The sequence below is a fragment of the Plectropomus leopardus genome, chromosome 18 (assembly GCF_008729295.1).
Source record: "Plectropomus leopardus isolate mb chromosome 18, YSFRI_Pleo_2.0, whole genome shotgun sequence".
Taxonomy (NCBI): Eukaryota; Metazoa; Chordata; class Actinopteri; order Perciformes; family Serranidae; genus Plectropomus; species Plectropomus leopardus.
In genome coordinates this window covers 12967419-12985213 of record NC_056480.1, presented here as the reverse complement: position 1 = coordinate 12985213, position 17795 = coordinate 12967419, and the positions used below count along the sequence as shown (strand labels likewise).

General features: G+C 41.0%; 1 protein-coding gene across 3 annotated transcripts; it reads right to left on the bottom strand.

Annotated features, from left to right (window-relative positions):
* Nucleotides 1-2209: 2209 nt before the first annotated feature.
* Nucleotides 2210-17355, bottom strand: smad10a (SMAD family member 10a). 3 transcript variants are annotated; one of them, XM_042506360.1, is made up of 13 exons: nucleotides 17085-17355; nucleotides 15514-15589; nucleotides 11075-11318; nucleotides 10784-10958; nucleotides 10594-10617; nucleotides 9190-9402; nucleotides 8405-8662; nucleotides 7813-7914; nucleotides 6610-6663; nucleotides 5667-5850; nucleotides 5298-5466; nucleotides 5053-5191; nucleotides 2210-3892 (listed from the first exon to the last, which is right to left on the bottom strand). In XM_042506360.1, exons 1-13 carry the CDS (start codon nucleotides 17086-17088, stop codon nucleotides 3681-3683), a joined length of 1854 nt encoding a protein of 617 aa, XP_042362294.1. In that variant the 5' UTR covers nucleotides 17089-17355; the 3' UTR covers nucleotides 2210-3680. The 3 variants fall into 3 exon arrangements, with proteins under 3 accessions (XP_042362294.1, XP_042362296.1, XP_042362295.1); XM_042506362.1 differs by having other exon boundaries at nucleotides 7813-7911; XM_042506361.1 differs by having other exon boundaries at nucleotides 11075-11315.
* Nucleotides 17356-17795: the final 440 nt, after the last annotated feature.

Sequence of the window (17795 nt, the reverse complement as noted above, 5' to 3'; positions counted from 1 at the left end):
ACCAAATAAAACAGTAAGCTACTTTCTAGGAAACTTCCCTTGGAATGATTAGAAAATGACTCATAAAATAAAGCATTCATTACCCAGAAAAATTTCCAAGTGGCCCAAATGCGAAAGGCCCAGACATCAGTAAGATAAAAAACAATAGTCCTGCTAACAAACTGGATGGTACCAGTTCAAACGGCAAGTTCAAAAGCAGTAATGACGAGATGAAGCATGGTTTTAGTTGTCCAGATATTTTTTACGTACAAAGATGCACACATAGACAGGTGGTGAATGCAAATCATTTCTGGGTGCATTATGGGGGTGGTGTGATGTGATTCGATTGTAGAGAGATGGGGATAATCCTCTGATGACAATGATGATGATGAGTTTGCACAATATCTGAGAAAGCCTACTTGTACCTCCCTGAATATGAGCAGAAGAGAACAGATAAATATGACATCTATTTGTGTTGTCCATGCTAAGATTAAAATAGTGCAAAGCGTACTCATTCATATTTTACACTCACAAGAGACTAAGGCAATAAATAATACTACTCAGGTATGATGAGTGCTTTGTTAATAGTTTTTTCTATTTCTAAAAACCGGTTGGACACGTTGTGATATCGTCAATAAACTACACAGATACCTGAGGGAACCACAGAATACCGTCAAAAGATTTTGAACAGCTGAAAACCAAATCACAATGTGCAACATGAATCTTCACGTGTCGAAAGACAAACCCGCGTCTGTCTCACAATCCAGTGTTGGTGCGTCTACGGTTGATAACAAAAAGGCACAAATCACAAATATGCATATGGCTGATGTTTGTAAAAGCAGCTCAGTCAGACGACAAATGTCTCATCTTATCCGTCCACAGATAAACTGGTTGGTGCATTTATTCACATTTGGATCTGTATCAACAAACAATATTCCCTGTGTAGCACGGTTGGATTTGTCCAAAGATTGTACCTTTTGAAATTGATTATATTTGTACCCTTTTAATTGGGGTAAATCTGGTGGATGCCACAGGAGAGCAGATCTCTGTCTACATGGTGCATTCAACCTACATGCTATCTAGGATTAATTTATTTGAACTCTGGCGTGTATCCTCCTTCAGTGTGAATCTTTTTATTTTATTTTTTAAAATAAAAATCTGATCACCTCTTATCATGGCTGCCACCTAGATACTTTCGGGTTATTTAATTCAGTTAGAGCCCTTCCTAAGAAAAACAAAGACTAAACCGAATCACAATGTTTATTTACAATAACTTTCGGGTAGAAAACTACCATGGGGCGTATATATAATCAAATGGCGCTGAGCAAACTCTGCCTAAAAAAAGGTTCACCTAAAAAAAAAAAAATCAATATCAGAAACGTACATGATGATGAACAAAACTTAAAACATTGATACATATTAAAGCTACTTTATGTCAACAGCCGAGGAATTTAAATTGGCTGTCTTGTTACATTATGTGGAAGGTTATCCACGGAAGATCACTTTTCAATTTCATTGCACATAACAAAATTCAATGACTTTTCCAAAGCTTTTGAGAATTCTTACTGATTCCATGACTTTTCCAGTCCAGGAAAATGTGAATTGTGAGTAAGTCAATGACCTTTCCAGATTTTCAATGACCATGGGAACTAGGTGATACTGATTTTTTTAGATGGACCTTTTTTCAGGTGGCTTAAAACTAATCAGTAAAGCAGAGTTTGCTCAGCGCCGTTTGAGCATATGTACTGCGGTTTTTAAAATGGAAATTATTGTAAATAAACATTGTGATTCGGCGTGCAAACGGCTCATTCTAAGGCAAAATAGACATATAATGTGTGTCAAAATAGAAAACCCAGTAATGAGTCCTAAAACCTGGAAATCCATTAACATTTCAGCACCTCCAGTTCCCTCGTCTCAAAGTCAGTGGGTTTTTTGAATTGGTTTTAGGTCAGAACAGAGAGACTTTTACGTTTTGTTCTATGCAAAAAAATGCATCAGTAATATACTTGCAAACTGGGAAGCTTTTATGTGTCTTAAAAATGACGGGTGCTAACAAGTGGGCTGAACAAGACTAAAGAACTAATTGCATTTAGGTTTCAAAAATCCTAAAATTGGTTTTAAGTGTCATAAAGGTTTGTTTACCACAAAACTTATTTTCTGCAATGATCCAAAATCCAATGGAAAAAAATCCCATTTTAATGAGGGAACCAGGGCGACATTGGCTTCCGCGTTGGCCTACAGAAAAATATCGTCCCTGTGGCGGTCCATATACTGTTTAAATAAAATAAAGTAATAGCATTCCTAATTAAGTAAACATTATTAATCACCATTTCATCGTTTGCGCACAGTAAAAACAGTTCTTAGCCAAAGTTTAATGAACAACCAAATTCACATTTAGAGTTACCAAACAGGGTTCTGGAGGTAATAAAGACAACAACCCAGAGTTCAGATAAACTTCTTAGTGCCCGTCGGGAGTGAATGCACAGTAGGAGATAATATCCTCAACAATCAGACCAGAGAACAGAGATGTTTCTGTCTTTGAAGCTTACGATGGTTGTTCTCCATGAATCAAGTTACTGTCACCTTGTTTCTGCTGTCAGAACTGTAGAGTTTAACTAATGTTCCACATATTGCTCAACTTATCTAGTACTGCTACTGCACATCACAGCACGGTACGTTATAAACCTAAATAAATACAAAGCGTAGTGAGAGTCCGGATCCTATCAGAGGGCTGCATTGATTGACTTCAGCCTGTAAGTGATGAGTGTGTGTGCGCATTTGGCGGAAAACTTAACTGTGACTTTGCACTGTAGTTATGAGGTATTTTGGCTTTGGTGATTCACACCAACCATTTGGTTACATACAGGGTAGCACTGTTTCATTACAAAGAACAACAACAATACTTTAAAGCTAGATGTTTTTGGCTTTTTAGTCTTTTGGTACAAAAATAATATAGCTTGAGCTGAGCGTAATAAGAGAGCTAACCAGCTATCGATTGCTAACAGTTAGATCAACGTACAGTGAAGAGCGCAGTACAAGCACAGAGATGACCTAACACTGGTTCCCTTAATTCATACTTCTACATCAGTTCAGTTTTTGATAAGAGAACGGTAATGCTGTTTGTGTTCAGTGTGAATTTACCAACAGCATTTTCCAGAGGTATGCGGTTCTCTTTCTGGAGTGGTTTTCACTTGTGGATAACTTGTGTTCGTGCAGGATTTGTACGTGTCTGTGTATATCCCATGAATAAATGTGCAGAACGCTCCTACACTTAGAGGAAGTCCAAATTGCATATAGGGGAACTGGATTTGTGTAACACATCCCTGGATTTCTACAGTGCATACAAATGTCTTTAGGTAAAAGACAAGTTGGTCAGAATTTTAACCTTCAGAGCTCCAACTCCCTTGGGTGTTTGACTTTAGATTGTAGAGTAAAGCATTAGAAAAAAACAGCACTTTTATGTCTGTGTGGCTACAGACATTTTGGTTGCAGAGTGTGTGTTTATCTGTGAGGCAGCATGAGTGAGTGATTGTTACAAGCATAATGTGTTGTTGGTCATTTACGTTCCCTTGATTTGCTTTGTGTATCAATTGGCATATTTGGCAACTTGTGTGTGTGTGCGTTGTGTGTGTGTGTGTGTGTGTGTGTGTGTGTGCACATTCAGAGAATCCAGATTGGAATTTCGAACATGGTCTTGGTCCTCAGTTAGCAGGCCCTGGGTCTGCTAGTGGCATAGTGTGCAACACCTCATCCAGAAGCTGCAGAGCGCGGTGCAAGTGGACCTCCACCCAGCAGGGCGTGTGTTTGATGCTCTGCCGGGGGTAGTCGGGTCCCCAGCCCTTCACGAAGCTGAGCCGCAGGATACACAGGCGCCTTAGGTCATCCACGCCGATCCCTGCTGCTGCTGACAGACCTGTCAGAGTGAAACCAGATATGATATCTGATTGTGCTCAGTATAAGAAATCATGACCTGGTTAGTCAAGATAATCCACAGACTTTGTCGTAGATAATGGTAGTGGTGCTAGGTGTGCTATCAGAAGGTGCACGTACCCTTCTGTCCGATTTTTCGTATGGCAGGTGTAGTTAGGTAACAAGAAAATAGTGCCTATGTGAAACTGCTCACAACATGGTCTGTGAATTTTCTTGAGAAATTGGGTCACGATTACTGGGAGGAGACTGTGCTGTTGAGTCTTTCAAATGTATTTTTTGGTGCCTTTAGCACAACAAGCTGAGTTTCTTTCATGTCGGAGATTTTAATCATTAGTTAGAGACCCCTCAGTCGACTGAGATTGTTTAAGCCGAGCAGTCGTTTTTGTTATGTTTTTTGCTAGTCAGTGTGCCGTGCAGTGGTAACTGTGGGAACCAACTCTGAGAACCAAAATGTCCCCAGAGTTTGGATCTGAGTGAGCGCTCTTGACTTTCACACTACTCTTTGGTACAGGCTGCTGCATAGACGCAGGCAGTGACACAGAAGGGGAGGGCTCTGCACTGTAAGGCTCTGAGAAAACATCTCTCCTCTGCTGAGAAGTGGTGAATTTACAGTTCACAGCCGCTTAATACGACACAGTCTCTTGCTCTTGTCTGATTATAGTGTTGACAATAATGTTGATGCACACTGTCAATCTGCTGTTAGCTTGTATACTATATTATGGGAATGCTGCTGTTACACTGACTGTCCCACCGAGTCCGGTTCAAATTTTAAAATTTAAGATGGGGAAAAAAAAGATTAATTGTTGAATATTTGTATTGAATTGCTGAATCTGACTCGGCTGGCACAATTCTGAGTTGGGTTCATCCCTAGAAGACAGGCATCTCTATGTTCAATATCTTCAAGGCGGCTCAGCAACTCACACCTAAACAATCTAGACTGATAAACAGCTCCTCTTACGGATACAAATTTTTTTTCATTGTATCTGTTCACAATGTCGTCCCCTGTATCCGAGCCAGTAGAGAAGATGTAAATATATATACATAAACTGTACCCTAAACCTTGGACACTACACCAAACACTTTGCCTTCTATTTGGTACCCACCATGGATTGTTAATATCAAATGAGTGTCAGCAACACTTACTAACTGCAGGTGCGATGCCTCCGACGCTGCCTGGACCGGGAATATTTCCTGCCACAGCAGCTGCCTGTGCAGCAGCAGCCGCCTGAGCGGTTGCTGCCTGCTGCTGCATCTGTCTGTGGCACTGCCGCAGGTCAAACACCTGGCAGAGACACAAGAAGCTTACGCTACAACAATCGTATATGTGTGTGTGTGTGTGTGTGTGTGTGTGTGTGGTGTGTGTGAGAGAGAGAGAGCTGGATTCAGACCTTGATGTAGGCTCCGGGGTAGATCTTGTGCACTGCATCACCTGGCGCTCGGCCTGCCTCCCTGTCGAGGTAGTAGCTCTGTACAAACACAGCGTGGTCGCTCATACAGCGCATCCACACATCACCCTCACCACGACACTCCAGCTGCACGCCTTTACCTATGTGCAACCTGGAACACACAAGAGGATAACATCAGGACAAACAGATGTGAAACCTCTGTTATCCTTTTTATCAGTAGTACAAAAAAGCCTGCAGTGGAAGTTGACTCAGCTGATGTCACAGGACAGTTCATTCAACAGTGGGACCATGACAGAAAAGATCTTTGGTCAAGATGATCGGGCTTATCTTAAATCTTTTTAAGAGACACACCTGGCTCTCTCACTTGCATCTGTGCGGTGGACGTTACTCAGCTGGCCGAGGCAGAAGCGATCGCCTCCTGACGGGTCAACATAACCGTCCACGGTTACTACAGGGCAGCTGGAGGGCACCTTGAACATCTCACCCACCTGAACGTCCATTTCGAAGTAGGAGATAGAGCACCAAAACTCTGGTCCTGCAATGAAAACAGAGCAAACACTTTGTGACAAAACTGTGGCTCAGATTTTTTGAAACCTGTGTGTCCTGATGTGAGACGTTCTGCCTCTCACATTGTTTTTATCACTGTAGATAGTGGAGTTAAATTCCTGATATGCCATCAATGAAAGCATGTTGATCAAAAATTTTGCAACTGTGGGGAAAATCTGGCCCCCAACAGGGTGCCAGGTGGCCCCCCAACCATTTTCTAATTCACAATAAAAATAAAGTGATTCACACTGGGAATTGCATTTGTACTTTTAGTATACATAGGGTGCCAGAGTGAATAAAACAGAATCAAAAAAGAGACAAAATTGCCAGTGGAGGATCTCCCGCACCCCCAGCAGAGATCCTAGTTAAGCCCCTAATGTCCTAACATCCTAGAAATGTCCTAAAATCATAGAAAGAAACATTTATGCTGCGACTGGCCCCTGGCCTCCTGTCAGTGGCACCCAAGTAAAGCTAGTTGAATATCCTGGTCTTACAACTCACAGTGCACAAGCTTCACTATCCCCATTTTCATAGAAATGAATGATTTCTGTCTATACAAAGTAGCCAACCAGAATGTAAATAGTAACAACATACAAAACACAAGCGTTCACACTCACTGAGCCCTGTGCAGCACCACCTTTCTTATAACAACAGTGAGCTTTAGTTAATTGCCAGTCGAAAAATACTGTGTGGAATCTGTGGAAATGTTGTCAGTTCAGTGTGTAGTCACAGTGTAATCATCTCTAACCTGGATGGTTGGACACAGACGGAGGGAAAGAGGTTGAGCCGTGGTGCTGTGACCCTGAAAGCAAAAGGTATGAGTTTGTTATTGTGAAGCAGAGAAAAACAAATCTGTACCCAACTGTTGAGTTTTCTGAGCTGAACTTATTTGGGCGGCGGGGGGGCATGAATGTTTTCAAAGTGTACCATATAGGCTTAGGGATTTATACAGGCATTTTCCCTGTATTTGCATCGGCACATTGATGCTCCTCATGACCGCTTGACAGTGTAGCTTTGACTTAAAAGTTTAGACTTTGGTAACTCATTGAGCGCCGTAGACTGTATGGATGGATGCAGAGTTCAGCTACGTTTTTAGTGTTGCATTTATTGAATGGAGTGTGGTGTGCGCTTATCAGTAAAGACCCTTAAAGGGACAGTTCACGCCAAAATTAGAAACACATTTTTCCTCTTAGTGGTGTTTATCAATCTAGATTGTTTTGGTGTGAGTTGCCAAGTGTAGAAGATATTGACCGTAGAGATGTCTACCTTCCCTTCAGTATAATAGAACTAGATGGCACTTGGCTTGAGGTCAAAGTACCAAAAAATATACATTTGAAAAACTCAACAGCAATGTCTCTTTCCAGAAATCATGACCTGGTAGACTTTGTTGTGAGCAGTTTCATGTAGGAACGGTTTTCCCTTTCCCACAACAGTATCACCGCGCAGAAAAAACTACCACGGGGTACTCCAGACATTGTGGCTTTATACGGTAGCTAATTAACAGTGTCATAAGCTCTGGTTTAATTCAGCAACTTAAGACCGTCACAATATATTAGAATGAAATTCTTAGCTAAGCAGAAGATAAATAATGATTTGTCTGATTATCTCAGAACTACATGTACTGTAACTATACTTGGAATTTTCCACACAAACAAAGGGATCCAAATTTAACTCTCCGTTTGATCATGTTGAGACTTTGTGCCAAATCATTCCCTGGGACAAACTTGCAAATATAGAATGGACCTATTTATACCACAACAATCCCACATTTGGACAGCCATGATCTAAGTTATTTGATAACATGGTGAGTGAGTCAATTTTCTACAAATGAAAAACATCATGTAAAATATTAAATGTAAAAGGCACTTTAAATGGGGGCAGTGTGAGTCTGGTTGTGTCAAAATTAAAGTGAACATCATGTGAAACCTTTTAGTTGTAAATCATGTCTTACAGTGGTGGTTTGGATGATGCAGTGGAGGTTGTGGGTGAGCACGACCATTCTGCTGGGGTCCTACAGGAGTGTAGGAGGCTGTGCTGCTGCCTGTCCAAACTGCTGAATAACAGGAAAGACAAGAATGATCAGTGTGGACATACCTTATTGATTGTTCTTTCTGACTACATGACAACATTTTTCGCATACTGCTTTTAGCAAATATTTATGAGCTGCCAATGACAATAACTGAGTAAAATGACATAGTATGTATTCAGGCTGTTCTCATAAAGTGTCTGTACGTTTTCCTACAAAAAGCAATGCATCCAAATTTGCACATATCCCATGTAGTATTTTGGAAGGCTGCAGTCACCTAACCACCATAACTTTACATAAATAACATAACTTTACTCTAATTCCGTAACTTTACGTTAAGAATGTCAACTCATTCGTAGGCGCTAATTCGTAGGGTGTTGTAAGAACATATTTGTGTGCATTTTCATAGGATTTTATATTATTTGATTGATGTTTTATTTAATTTTCCCATCTACTGGGAAGCAAGATAAAACACTGATTTTAAACAATTTCCACCATTGTATGTGTGTGAACTCACTGTGGAAGGCAGCCTGGCTCTGAGAGTGTTTATTGCTGCTGTATCCGTTCTGTCCGTGCGAGTGAGAAGGAGGTAGGGAAGGTTGTTGGGGGTGGGGGGCCTGTGAGGATTGCTGGGCAGCCTGTTGCTGAGGAGGGGGTTGTGTCGGGCTCGGGGGTCTTGGTGCCGGGGTCATGACTTGAGCCTGTGGAGATGCAGTTTGGAGACGGCCGTCACCGAGACCGCCCTGCAGTGGTAGCATGGGGCCAGAGCCAGTCACTGGAAGGAGAGCAGAGGAACAAATCAGGCCTGACTTCAACTATATCACCTGAATATATATGTATATATCAGTGACCCCCAACTCATGGCCAAATCTAGCCCTCGATAGGGTGCCGGGAAGCCCCCCAACCATTTTCTATTTAACAATAAAATGAAGTGATTCACACTGGAAATTGTTTATGTACTTAAAGTGCCAGAGTGCATAAAACAGCATCAAAACCGAGCTTGATTATCAGGAAAAGTGCCAGTCGAAGATCCCCCCAACCACCAACAGACATCCAAGTTAGGCCCCTAATGTCCTGAAATCCTAGAAATGTCCTGAAATCCCAGAAATGTCCTGAAATCCTAGAAATGTCCCAAATTCCTAGAAATGTCCTAAAACCAATGAAACATTGTTAAATCCTAGAAATGTCCTAAAATCTGAAAAATGTCCTTAAGTTATTGAAACATCCTAAAATCCTAGAAATGTCCCTACAATTCTTTAAATGTCAACAATGTCCTACATATACAGATAATGGAGAGCTGACCTTTGGGTGAGACAGGCAGGTTAGTGTATCTGGTGACAGGTGGGGGTCCATGAGGCTCTGAGGACAGCTGTGGGGGAGGCAGGGGCTGGCCATAGTGTTCTGGGGGAGGAAGCTTCAGGGCTGCTTGGTGGTCAGACAGAGGCATGCCAGGTGGGAGGTCCATCTGTATACAGTCATGGATGTATTCCTCTTTGATCAGGGCGCCTGGTGCTGCTGCAGGAGGTACAAGGAAGAATGACTGTGCTGTATTGCAATAATAATACTGTGAGATGTGGTTGATAACAGACTAAATCAGATCATCAACAAATTGAATACAAAGAGCACCTGAAAATCATCGGTGCTCAGGCAATTTATATTCCAACAGTGTGATTAAAAAAAAGGCCATTATTGGATATTTATAGTCAAGTAGGGGCTTGTAAGGGTTCATTAAAATGACAATTCACACCAAAATCAAAAATACATATTTTTCCTCTTACCCATAGTGTATTCATTGGTCTCAACAACAATGTCTCTTTGTAGAAATCATGACCCAGTTATTTAACATAATCCACAGACCTTGTTGTAAGCAGTTTCATGTAGGAACTATTTTCTTTCCACCAAACTACTCGCGCCAAGTTAATCACTGCACAGAAGAAAGGACCTTCTGCGAGCTCACCTAGCACCAACAGCTCAGCCAAGGAGTACACCATTAATATCTCACACTCTCATCAATGAGTAGAAGCAGACTTCCTTCTGTGCAGTTACAGCTCGTCAAAAACAATTTGAACATGAGGCAGTCCAAACTACAGTGTAAAGTCACTTAGTGAGTTGCTACTTGCTTCTTAAACATTTCTTTTTATAGCAATGACAGCAATAAAACTGTTGCACAGGGAGGTCAGGGTGTATGCTTTTAATCAGTGGTTCCCAACTGGTGGCTCGTGGTCCAAAAATGGGTTGCACTTCCCCTCATAATGGACCTTGAGTGACTTATGAACATGTCAAGTTTGTAAAACACACTTAATTTTGAAGTACAGACCTCCAGACTTTGTTAAGGGAGTTATTCATTACGCCAGCCTGTTTTTTACAGTACAGCAACAAGTTTATTGCCCTGTTCTTATTTGGCCCATTAACATGCTGTGGCTTTGCAGCGTCACTGGTCTTGAAACAATTTTATTAACTTTTTTGTTTGCCGTGCTATTTATTCACTAAGTTTCAAATAATTGCACTTTGTTCTTGCAATGTTTTATTTCATTGTGTGTAAGCTCATGTGTTGTTTACATTTTGCAAAATAAAATGAAATATCTGGTGATTTATCTCAGGCGTGGACCTCGATCTAATGACTAAGGAGAAATGTGGACCTGAGGCTGGACCAGTTGCGAACCACTGCTTTAAATTATGATGTGGCGCTGTAGAAATGGAACTTACCTGTATTTTGAAGGCTGAGACCAACTGTCGAGAGATGAAAACATCAAACAGAGAACAAAGCATCAGTAAAAAACCTCACCTCAACGGGATGAGTTTCATTAAGTTTGGTGAACAATGTTTACAATTATATCTAAGTGATAAAATGAGACACTTTAGCACACATGTTGAATGAAGTATGAAGCTGTCCTACCGATGCCTGGTGACACCACCCTCTCATAATGGTAGGGGTTGACACACACATTGTCGTACTTCAGGTCAAAGGCGTACTGGCAGAACTTGACGTGCTTGAGTTCATTTTTGTGGAGGTCAGGCCAGCGCCACAGCCGTGCATAAATGACGTGAGGAAAACCTTTCCTGCCCGCCACCTGAGGACAGAGCACAGAGTTATTACACCCTCTGTCATGCTTGATGACTCTTAACTCTGACTCAGCTGAGAGGATTGATATTGTATATTGATGCTGCATGTTGAAGGTGCACTGACCTGCAGCCGTCCGTCCAGCGTCCTCTGGATGGTGACACACTTGCTGGGATGGACACCATTGGTGGTAATGGCGGTGATGAGCGAGTCCAGCTCGTCTTTCTTCTCCTTCAGCTTCTTCACCAGGCTCTCGATGGCCCGCTTGGCAAAGCCCTCGTTCTCGCCACCCTGCCGGTGGCACATGAGGCTGTGGACGATGCTGAGGCAGGCGTCATTGCTGCTTGGAGGGTTGACCGACATGATGCTGCTGTACACAAGACACAAGAGGAAGGCTCGTTACACTTCTTTAACAAATTTTATCCACTCTGGTCAGCTCAAACTGGTTCATTATAGATCCTCTGATATGAAGGATAGATTCTAAACATTCCTCTCTGGAAGTAAATCTCATTTGCTGGTGGAAATGTGGTGGAGTAGTTTTTTTGGGAAAATTTCTACAACATGCCTCTGCATCAGGACCAGTGTGTCCCAGACATTTGCAACACAGGTGACTGCATAGAGTGGCAAGTATGGAAGGAAGGAAAGTCCCCAGTCTGTCAGTGCCTCTGTCAAGGATGCTTCCTTGGAAGGACATGTTCTTCCAAGTGGAGTCCTACAGAGACGAGGCAGAACTCCTTCCTAGCATTTGGTGAATGCACATCAACAGGCTAGCGAGTGTTCATTGAACAGGCCCCTCCTTCAATTCTGGCAAATCATGTGCAAAGAATTGTGGATACTTCATGCCCGCTGAGGATACACATATGCATCCTTAAAAATTCTCTGAAGGAAGGACTCGGTCCTTGGTAGAATTTGAAGGATCCTTGACATTGGAACAGTCCTTAAGCGGGATTCGATGACAAAACCTCCTTGAACCTCCTTTGTCACAGAAAATGGAAAGAAAATCTTACAAATGTGTTGTTTTCTTTGCCTGACATCAGACAGAACTGTCAACTCACTACGCTCTGTTTCAATCTTCAGTCTGATTCCATGTCCACTCTAAACGATTTGCATGGCGTAGAGGGATTTGATTTTCCCCAACCAATCACTCATTAATCTTACACCTTAATCTAACGCCATGAGATGAGTTACATGATGAGTTCAGCAGAGCAAAGTAAAAAAATTACAATGGGGTGAAAATTAGGCATTTTTTCTGGCACTATGTGGCAAAACAAAGGGACTTTTACCCTATAAGATATAAATGATAGGGGTCTAAGATAATTTTTTACCCGAGTCATCTTTCTTCTATTATATTGAAGGGATATCATGGTCCCTTCAAAGACACTCAAAGATAGCAGAACATTTATATGATGTAGGTTTTGTGTCAGATGTATAAAAAGATGCAGCTAAAGACTAGATGCCATATGGGTATCATTAATGTTTGGATTATAGAGCACATAATCTTTAGTAAAACAATAGAAACCACAAGGAAAAAAAGCTGGAGGGACATTTCTTTATCTTTCCAAAATCACAGCAGTCAGCCAATGGCTGAACATATTTCGGGTCTTACAGCAGCAAAAATCTAATAACTTGATGGCCCATGTGACTGTATAGTTAACTTTCTTTAGAATTGTCCGTGGCACTCTATGTAAATGATACAAAAGATAAACTATCAGGGCTCCCGCGGTCATGGAATTCCAGGAAAAGTTATGAAACTTGAAAAAACTGTTTTCCAGGCCTGGAAATGCTTTCGAATTTACTGAATATTTTGAAAAACTTTAAAAAAGAAAAAGTATATATTGTTTTGGCTGTTGTTTAAAATATTTTCCTAAAAATTCTATATCATGTCTAATGTTACATGAAATGCGTCTTATCTCTTGATAACGTAGTGCTGCGCTGCTGTGTGATCATTGATTGGATCTTCGGTTTTCTGTCCCCCAAACACAGATACAGCCTGGACGTTTTGTGAAGTACCCGCATGTGCCGTTCTGGTCTTTTGGCTTATCAAGCAAGTTGGCAGCAGGAACGTCTAACGTGTGAGTAAAGTGAGCAAGAGCTAGCAGTTTTCTTATTGACAAAAGTCTGGGTGCATTTATAGGCCTACCTGTTTTAATCTACTTGAAGAAATGGAAATGGGATAAAGTATTATGAAAAAGTTATGGAAGAGATTTTCAAAATTAAATGGTAAAAGTGTGGGAACCCTGAACTATAGAAAGGTGTAGTAAAACTTGAAAACTTGTGTAAAGCATGGTGCTCCTTCCACTAAGTACGTACCATGAAAATCATATACTATTGCAACACTATTTATTACAGCATGTTTTGATACGTTTACTCGTAGAATACATATATTTTTATCTAAATAATGGATCCCTTGTAGTTACACCACAGATGCCGAAAGGTTCTTGGACCCCAGTTGAAAAACAAAGCAATGGACAGTGTTTCAAATATGGATGTTGCTACAAAGAAGCTACAAACTGTAAAACATAGATGCTTCACACACATCTTGAACCTGACAGCACAGGAGAGCAGTACAGTCAGCACAGTTTCATGGTGGACGCCCAAGATTAGTGTCACCCATTCAGTATCAAAGCAAATATCTCCTCTTTTGTTCCAGAGTTATGACGCTGAATAATGGCCAATAATATTGCAGAACACTGAAGCCCACTTCTGACCTTTTGGATATAAAATGTCATTACTTCGTCATTTAATCCTATTTGACATTTGTGTGACATTCTGTCACAATTAGCTCTTGAATTCTTGAGTTATAAATGTGTTTTGTGAAGGTCACAGTGACTTTGACCACCAAAATTCTTATCAGTTTATATGCTAAATTTGAAGAAAACACAATCCTGAGATATTTTGTTTACAGAACAGAACGGACGGACAGATGAACAACAAGAAAACATATTGCCTCTGGCCATGGCTGTGGTTGGGATGGCAGCATAAAAACACCTTCCGCAAATGGTTTACTTACAAAACATTCACCTTTCAGAAACGCAACCACTGTCTTATTCATGTGGGAAGCATAAAAAATGTTGATCCACTTTATATTCGACAATGAGGAACCCTCACTACATGCCAAAGGGACAGGTGTAGCGTTTCCCCTGCAGAGTGGGATGCCATCCTGCACCCAAACAAATAGTCGAATGATCAACTGTTTCTTGCACAGATTAAATTAAAACAAAAAGAAAAAGAAAGAAAGACAGAGTGCATTATAAACTCCGATGGAATGAAGGATAATGCAGTCAAGCCTCATGCTGATTTATTGTTGAGGTTTGACTTGGTCATACTGCTCTGCTGACTTTCTTACAAGGATGTCAGTTGCCGTGCAACAATGAAACAAACCAGCACTCAAACAAAGCCTGTGAGATTATGCTTTCATACAGTGATCCTGATGATACAAGGAAATGAGTGACATTTTTATGACTACACGGCAGTGATCGCTGAGGCCGGACGCATTATAGTTTCAGGTTGTCCATCCGTCTGTTAGGACCATTCTTGTGAACGCAGTATCTCAAAAACACCTTGACTCAACAATGAGCTGATCAGAATTTGGTGTTTAGAGGTAAAAGTCACTGTGACTTTAAATCCCTCTCATTTTTGTGAATGCAATATCTTAAGATGGCCTTGAGGGAGTTTCCTCAAATTTGGCACAAATGTCCACTTGGATTCAGAAATGAACTGATTAGAATCTGATAGTCAAAGGTCAAGGTCACAGTGACCTCATAAAACATGCCATTGGCCATGACTCACTAATTCATATGCTCAAATTTCACACAAATGTCTCACAGGATGTAATGATGAAGTTTATTTCATATCCCAGAGGTCAAAAGGTCAACAGTGATATCACAGTGTTCTGCAAAAACACTTTTCTGGCCATATATAAACATCATCATCCAGAAACAGAGGGGGAGATATTTGGCCAGATACTGAATTGGTGACACTAATCTTGGGTGTCCTTAAAACTGAGGTGATTTCATAGATCCTATGTGCCACTGAACATTGAAACATTGAACACTGAACATTGAAAATGTGTGTGAAGCATCCATGTTTTCACAGACATGAACGTAAACAGTAAGTGCAACTAGACTGGTGCTCGGCAGAAACCACGACGGCAGAAATGGTGCATTTTAGCCAATCTGATGTTATATTTCCACTTGTGACATACTGTAGCTTATTTCAGTATTAAAGCCCAGTTTTCAATTTCATGTTGAGATAGAAACACATTCTTTGTCAACTCACAAATAAAAATGAAAATTCATTCAACTTTTAATCGCTAAGTCCTTACAAAGCTGATATGAAATATGGACATCTACAGTTCAGTTAATAATTATTTAGTTACATTATGGTTATTTCACACTTTCAAACCACAGCCAAGCAGTGTGTCACACTCATGTTCAACCCATGATGAGGACAGGGTTGAGGATTTTAGGACAGCTGGAGCAAATTCACCCACTCAGACCAAAGCTCACAGTGTGAAAGCCAAAAAACTTGGCAATACTGCCATACATGTTTGCTGTCAGACTTACCTGGTATTAAGTTGGTCAGCCAATGAGTGACCAGAAAGTTCATTGGCATCATGATGGCCCAGCTCTGAATCAGTCCCTGTAAGCAGAGCGCGAGATCAGGATTTAGTGGACACCAGTTAAGTGTGAAAATTCAACAGAATAGAAAAAGTATCATATCTTTTCCTGCAGTCAAAGTTGTAATTACACAGAAATAATAATAAATATACTGAAATGTCACAGAGAAATATAATACATATATGCAAGTCAATTAGGCTATTCGAAAGTGCACAGTAGGGGTCGACAGATTGTCAGCCTGGCTAATTATCGGGGCCTATATTTGGCATTTTGCTGATTATCTGTATCTGCGTTTTACTTTAATGATCACCGATACAATTAATTAATGAAAAGTGTGAGTATTACACTCAACTAACACCAGGGAAAGCAGTCTGCAATACATGCAATTAAAGTGTCAGCATGGGGGCGGGGGGCTTTTACTTTGTAAAACCTCAGGGAGCTATTTTTATTCATTAATTTTTTTAATAAATTTTCACTGAACTTTATAAAAACAAAAAATGGCTGTATCTTGCTGTATGTGATGTGTAAAGTTTCAGTTTTGATTAAAAATTTGCTAAAGACATTTTTAAAAAGTTTTTTCTTGGAGTTTGTGACATTCCAAATTCCGAATTTCGTCAGAAATATTTTTAATTTTATTGTAAATACAAATCGGTTCCAAATATCATTTTTTTGGTCTCACTAAGTACTAAATATCTGTATCAGTATCAGTCCTGAAAAAACACTATCCGTCGACCCCTAGTGTACATTACAGTATGTGAATAAATGTCCTCAGTGACCTTACAGCCGAATGAACATGCAACATACATGCATCTCATTTGAACAAAGAAACTTTCTCTAAGTTATTTCAATCCTGATAATTAAATTTACAACCAATTAGACTGTACAGGGAGATCAATTAATGGTATTGGATGTCCTGCAGGCTGGGCATTTTATTACAGCTTAATAAATCATGCAGCACATAAGCAGCCTATATGCTGAAAGTCACAGGTAGGCCTAACTGTTGCTACATACATTCACACTACACACCTTCCGTCCACGTCCCCTCTTAAACATACTGTATGTCATACTGATAATATAAAAAATAAATAAATAAATAAAACTTCCAACAGTGTGATTGATCAGGAGGCTGTGTGCCTATCTGGGCAGTGATCAGGCCATACATTCACTGACATCCCAGACTGGTTAACATGCGTCACGAAAAACCCTCTCCCAACATGTTCAGCTGTTCTAATAAATACATTCACAGCCTTTAAGACACACAATCTACCTGTATGTGGACCCGTTTATCAGGCTGAAGTTTGACGAATAGAAGGAGATAATATGAAAAGGCAAAATTCACATCTCGGCCAGTATGAGCGGGTATCATTGAAAGACTGAGACAGCATTTGTTGCGGATAAAAAGCAGGTTACAGTAAGCAACAATTTAGCGAGCTAATGTGTCCCCCTCATATTCTCGGTTATCCTGAATGGTGAGAGCAGGAGAAAAGAAAAGATGGAGATACATAGTTTGTACTTACACATCAGCCGGAGTGGAGAGAAGAAGTTGGACAGAAAGACCGTGTTGTATGTGTTGACCAGAGCTGCTATCTGTGTTTTTACTCCTTTGTATCAGACCTGTGTGTGTATTTCTCTGCGTTTTCGGGGCTAATGCTCTCTAAATGACTATAACGTGATGAGCTAATGTTTATTTCGCATACGTTGTACAGCGCTAGCTTGATGTTTCTCGGTTGTTTTATCCTTTTATCAGCCCCACTGTCTCCGCGTGCATCCTGTCTGCTCCCCCTCGCGCACGCCACAATAACAATAGAGGGGAGACGTCGTGCGCGTCAGTGTCTCGACATGCTGCAGCCAATGGGCGCGCGGGTCTCACAGGGACCACCGCTGTCGGCCAATCACGGCGCGGGTCTCACAGCAGGGCCGCGAGCCAGGGTCTGTCTGGTTCGTCTAGATTGACAGGTCCGCGAGACTGTTTTTTTAAGGTGGCGCCGCTGAGATTACCCCCCCAACGCGCGCGCGCGCACACACACACACACACACACACACACACACACACACACGTTCTGCAACTGTTATTTGAGCAACACTCCTCTCTTTTATGGTCAGAGCCAACATGCTTAAGAAAGCGATGACTTGTTCTGTGTTTTCCGCACTAATACACAGTCTGTGACCCTGCATCCTCAGTTCAAGTGTTAATGGAGGAAATATATTAGTTCAGTCTTGCATATTTT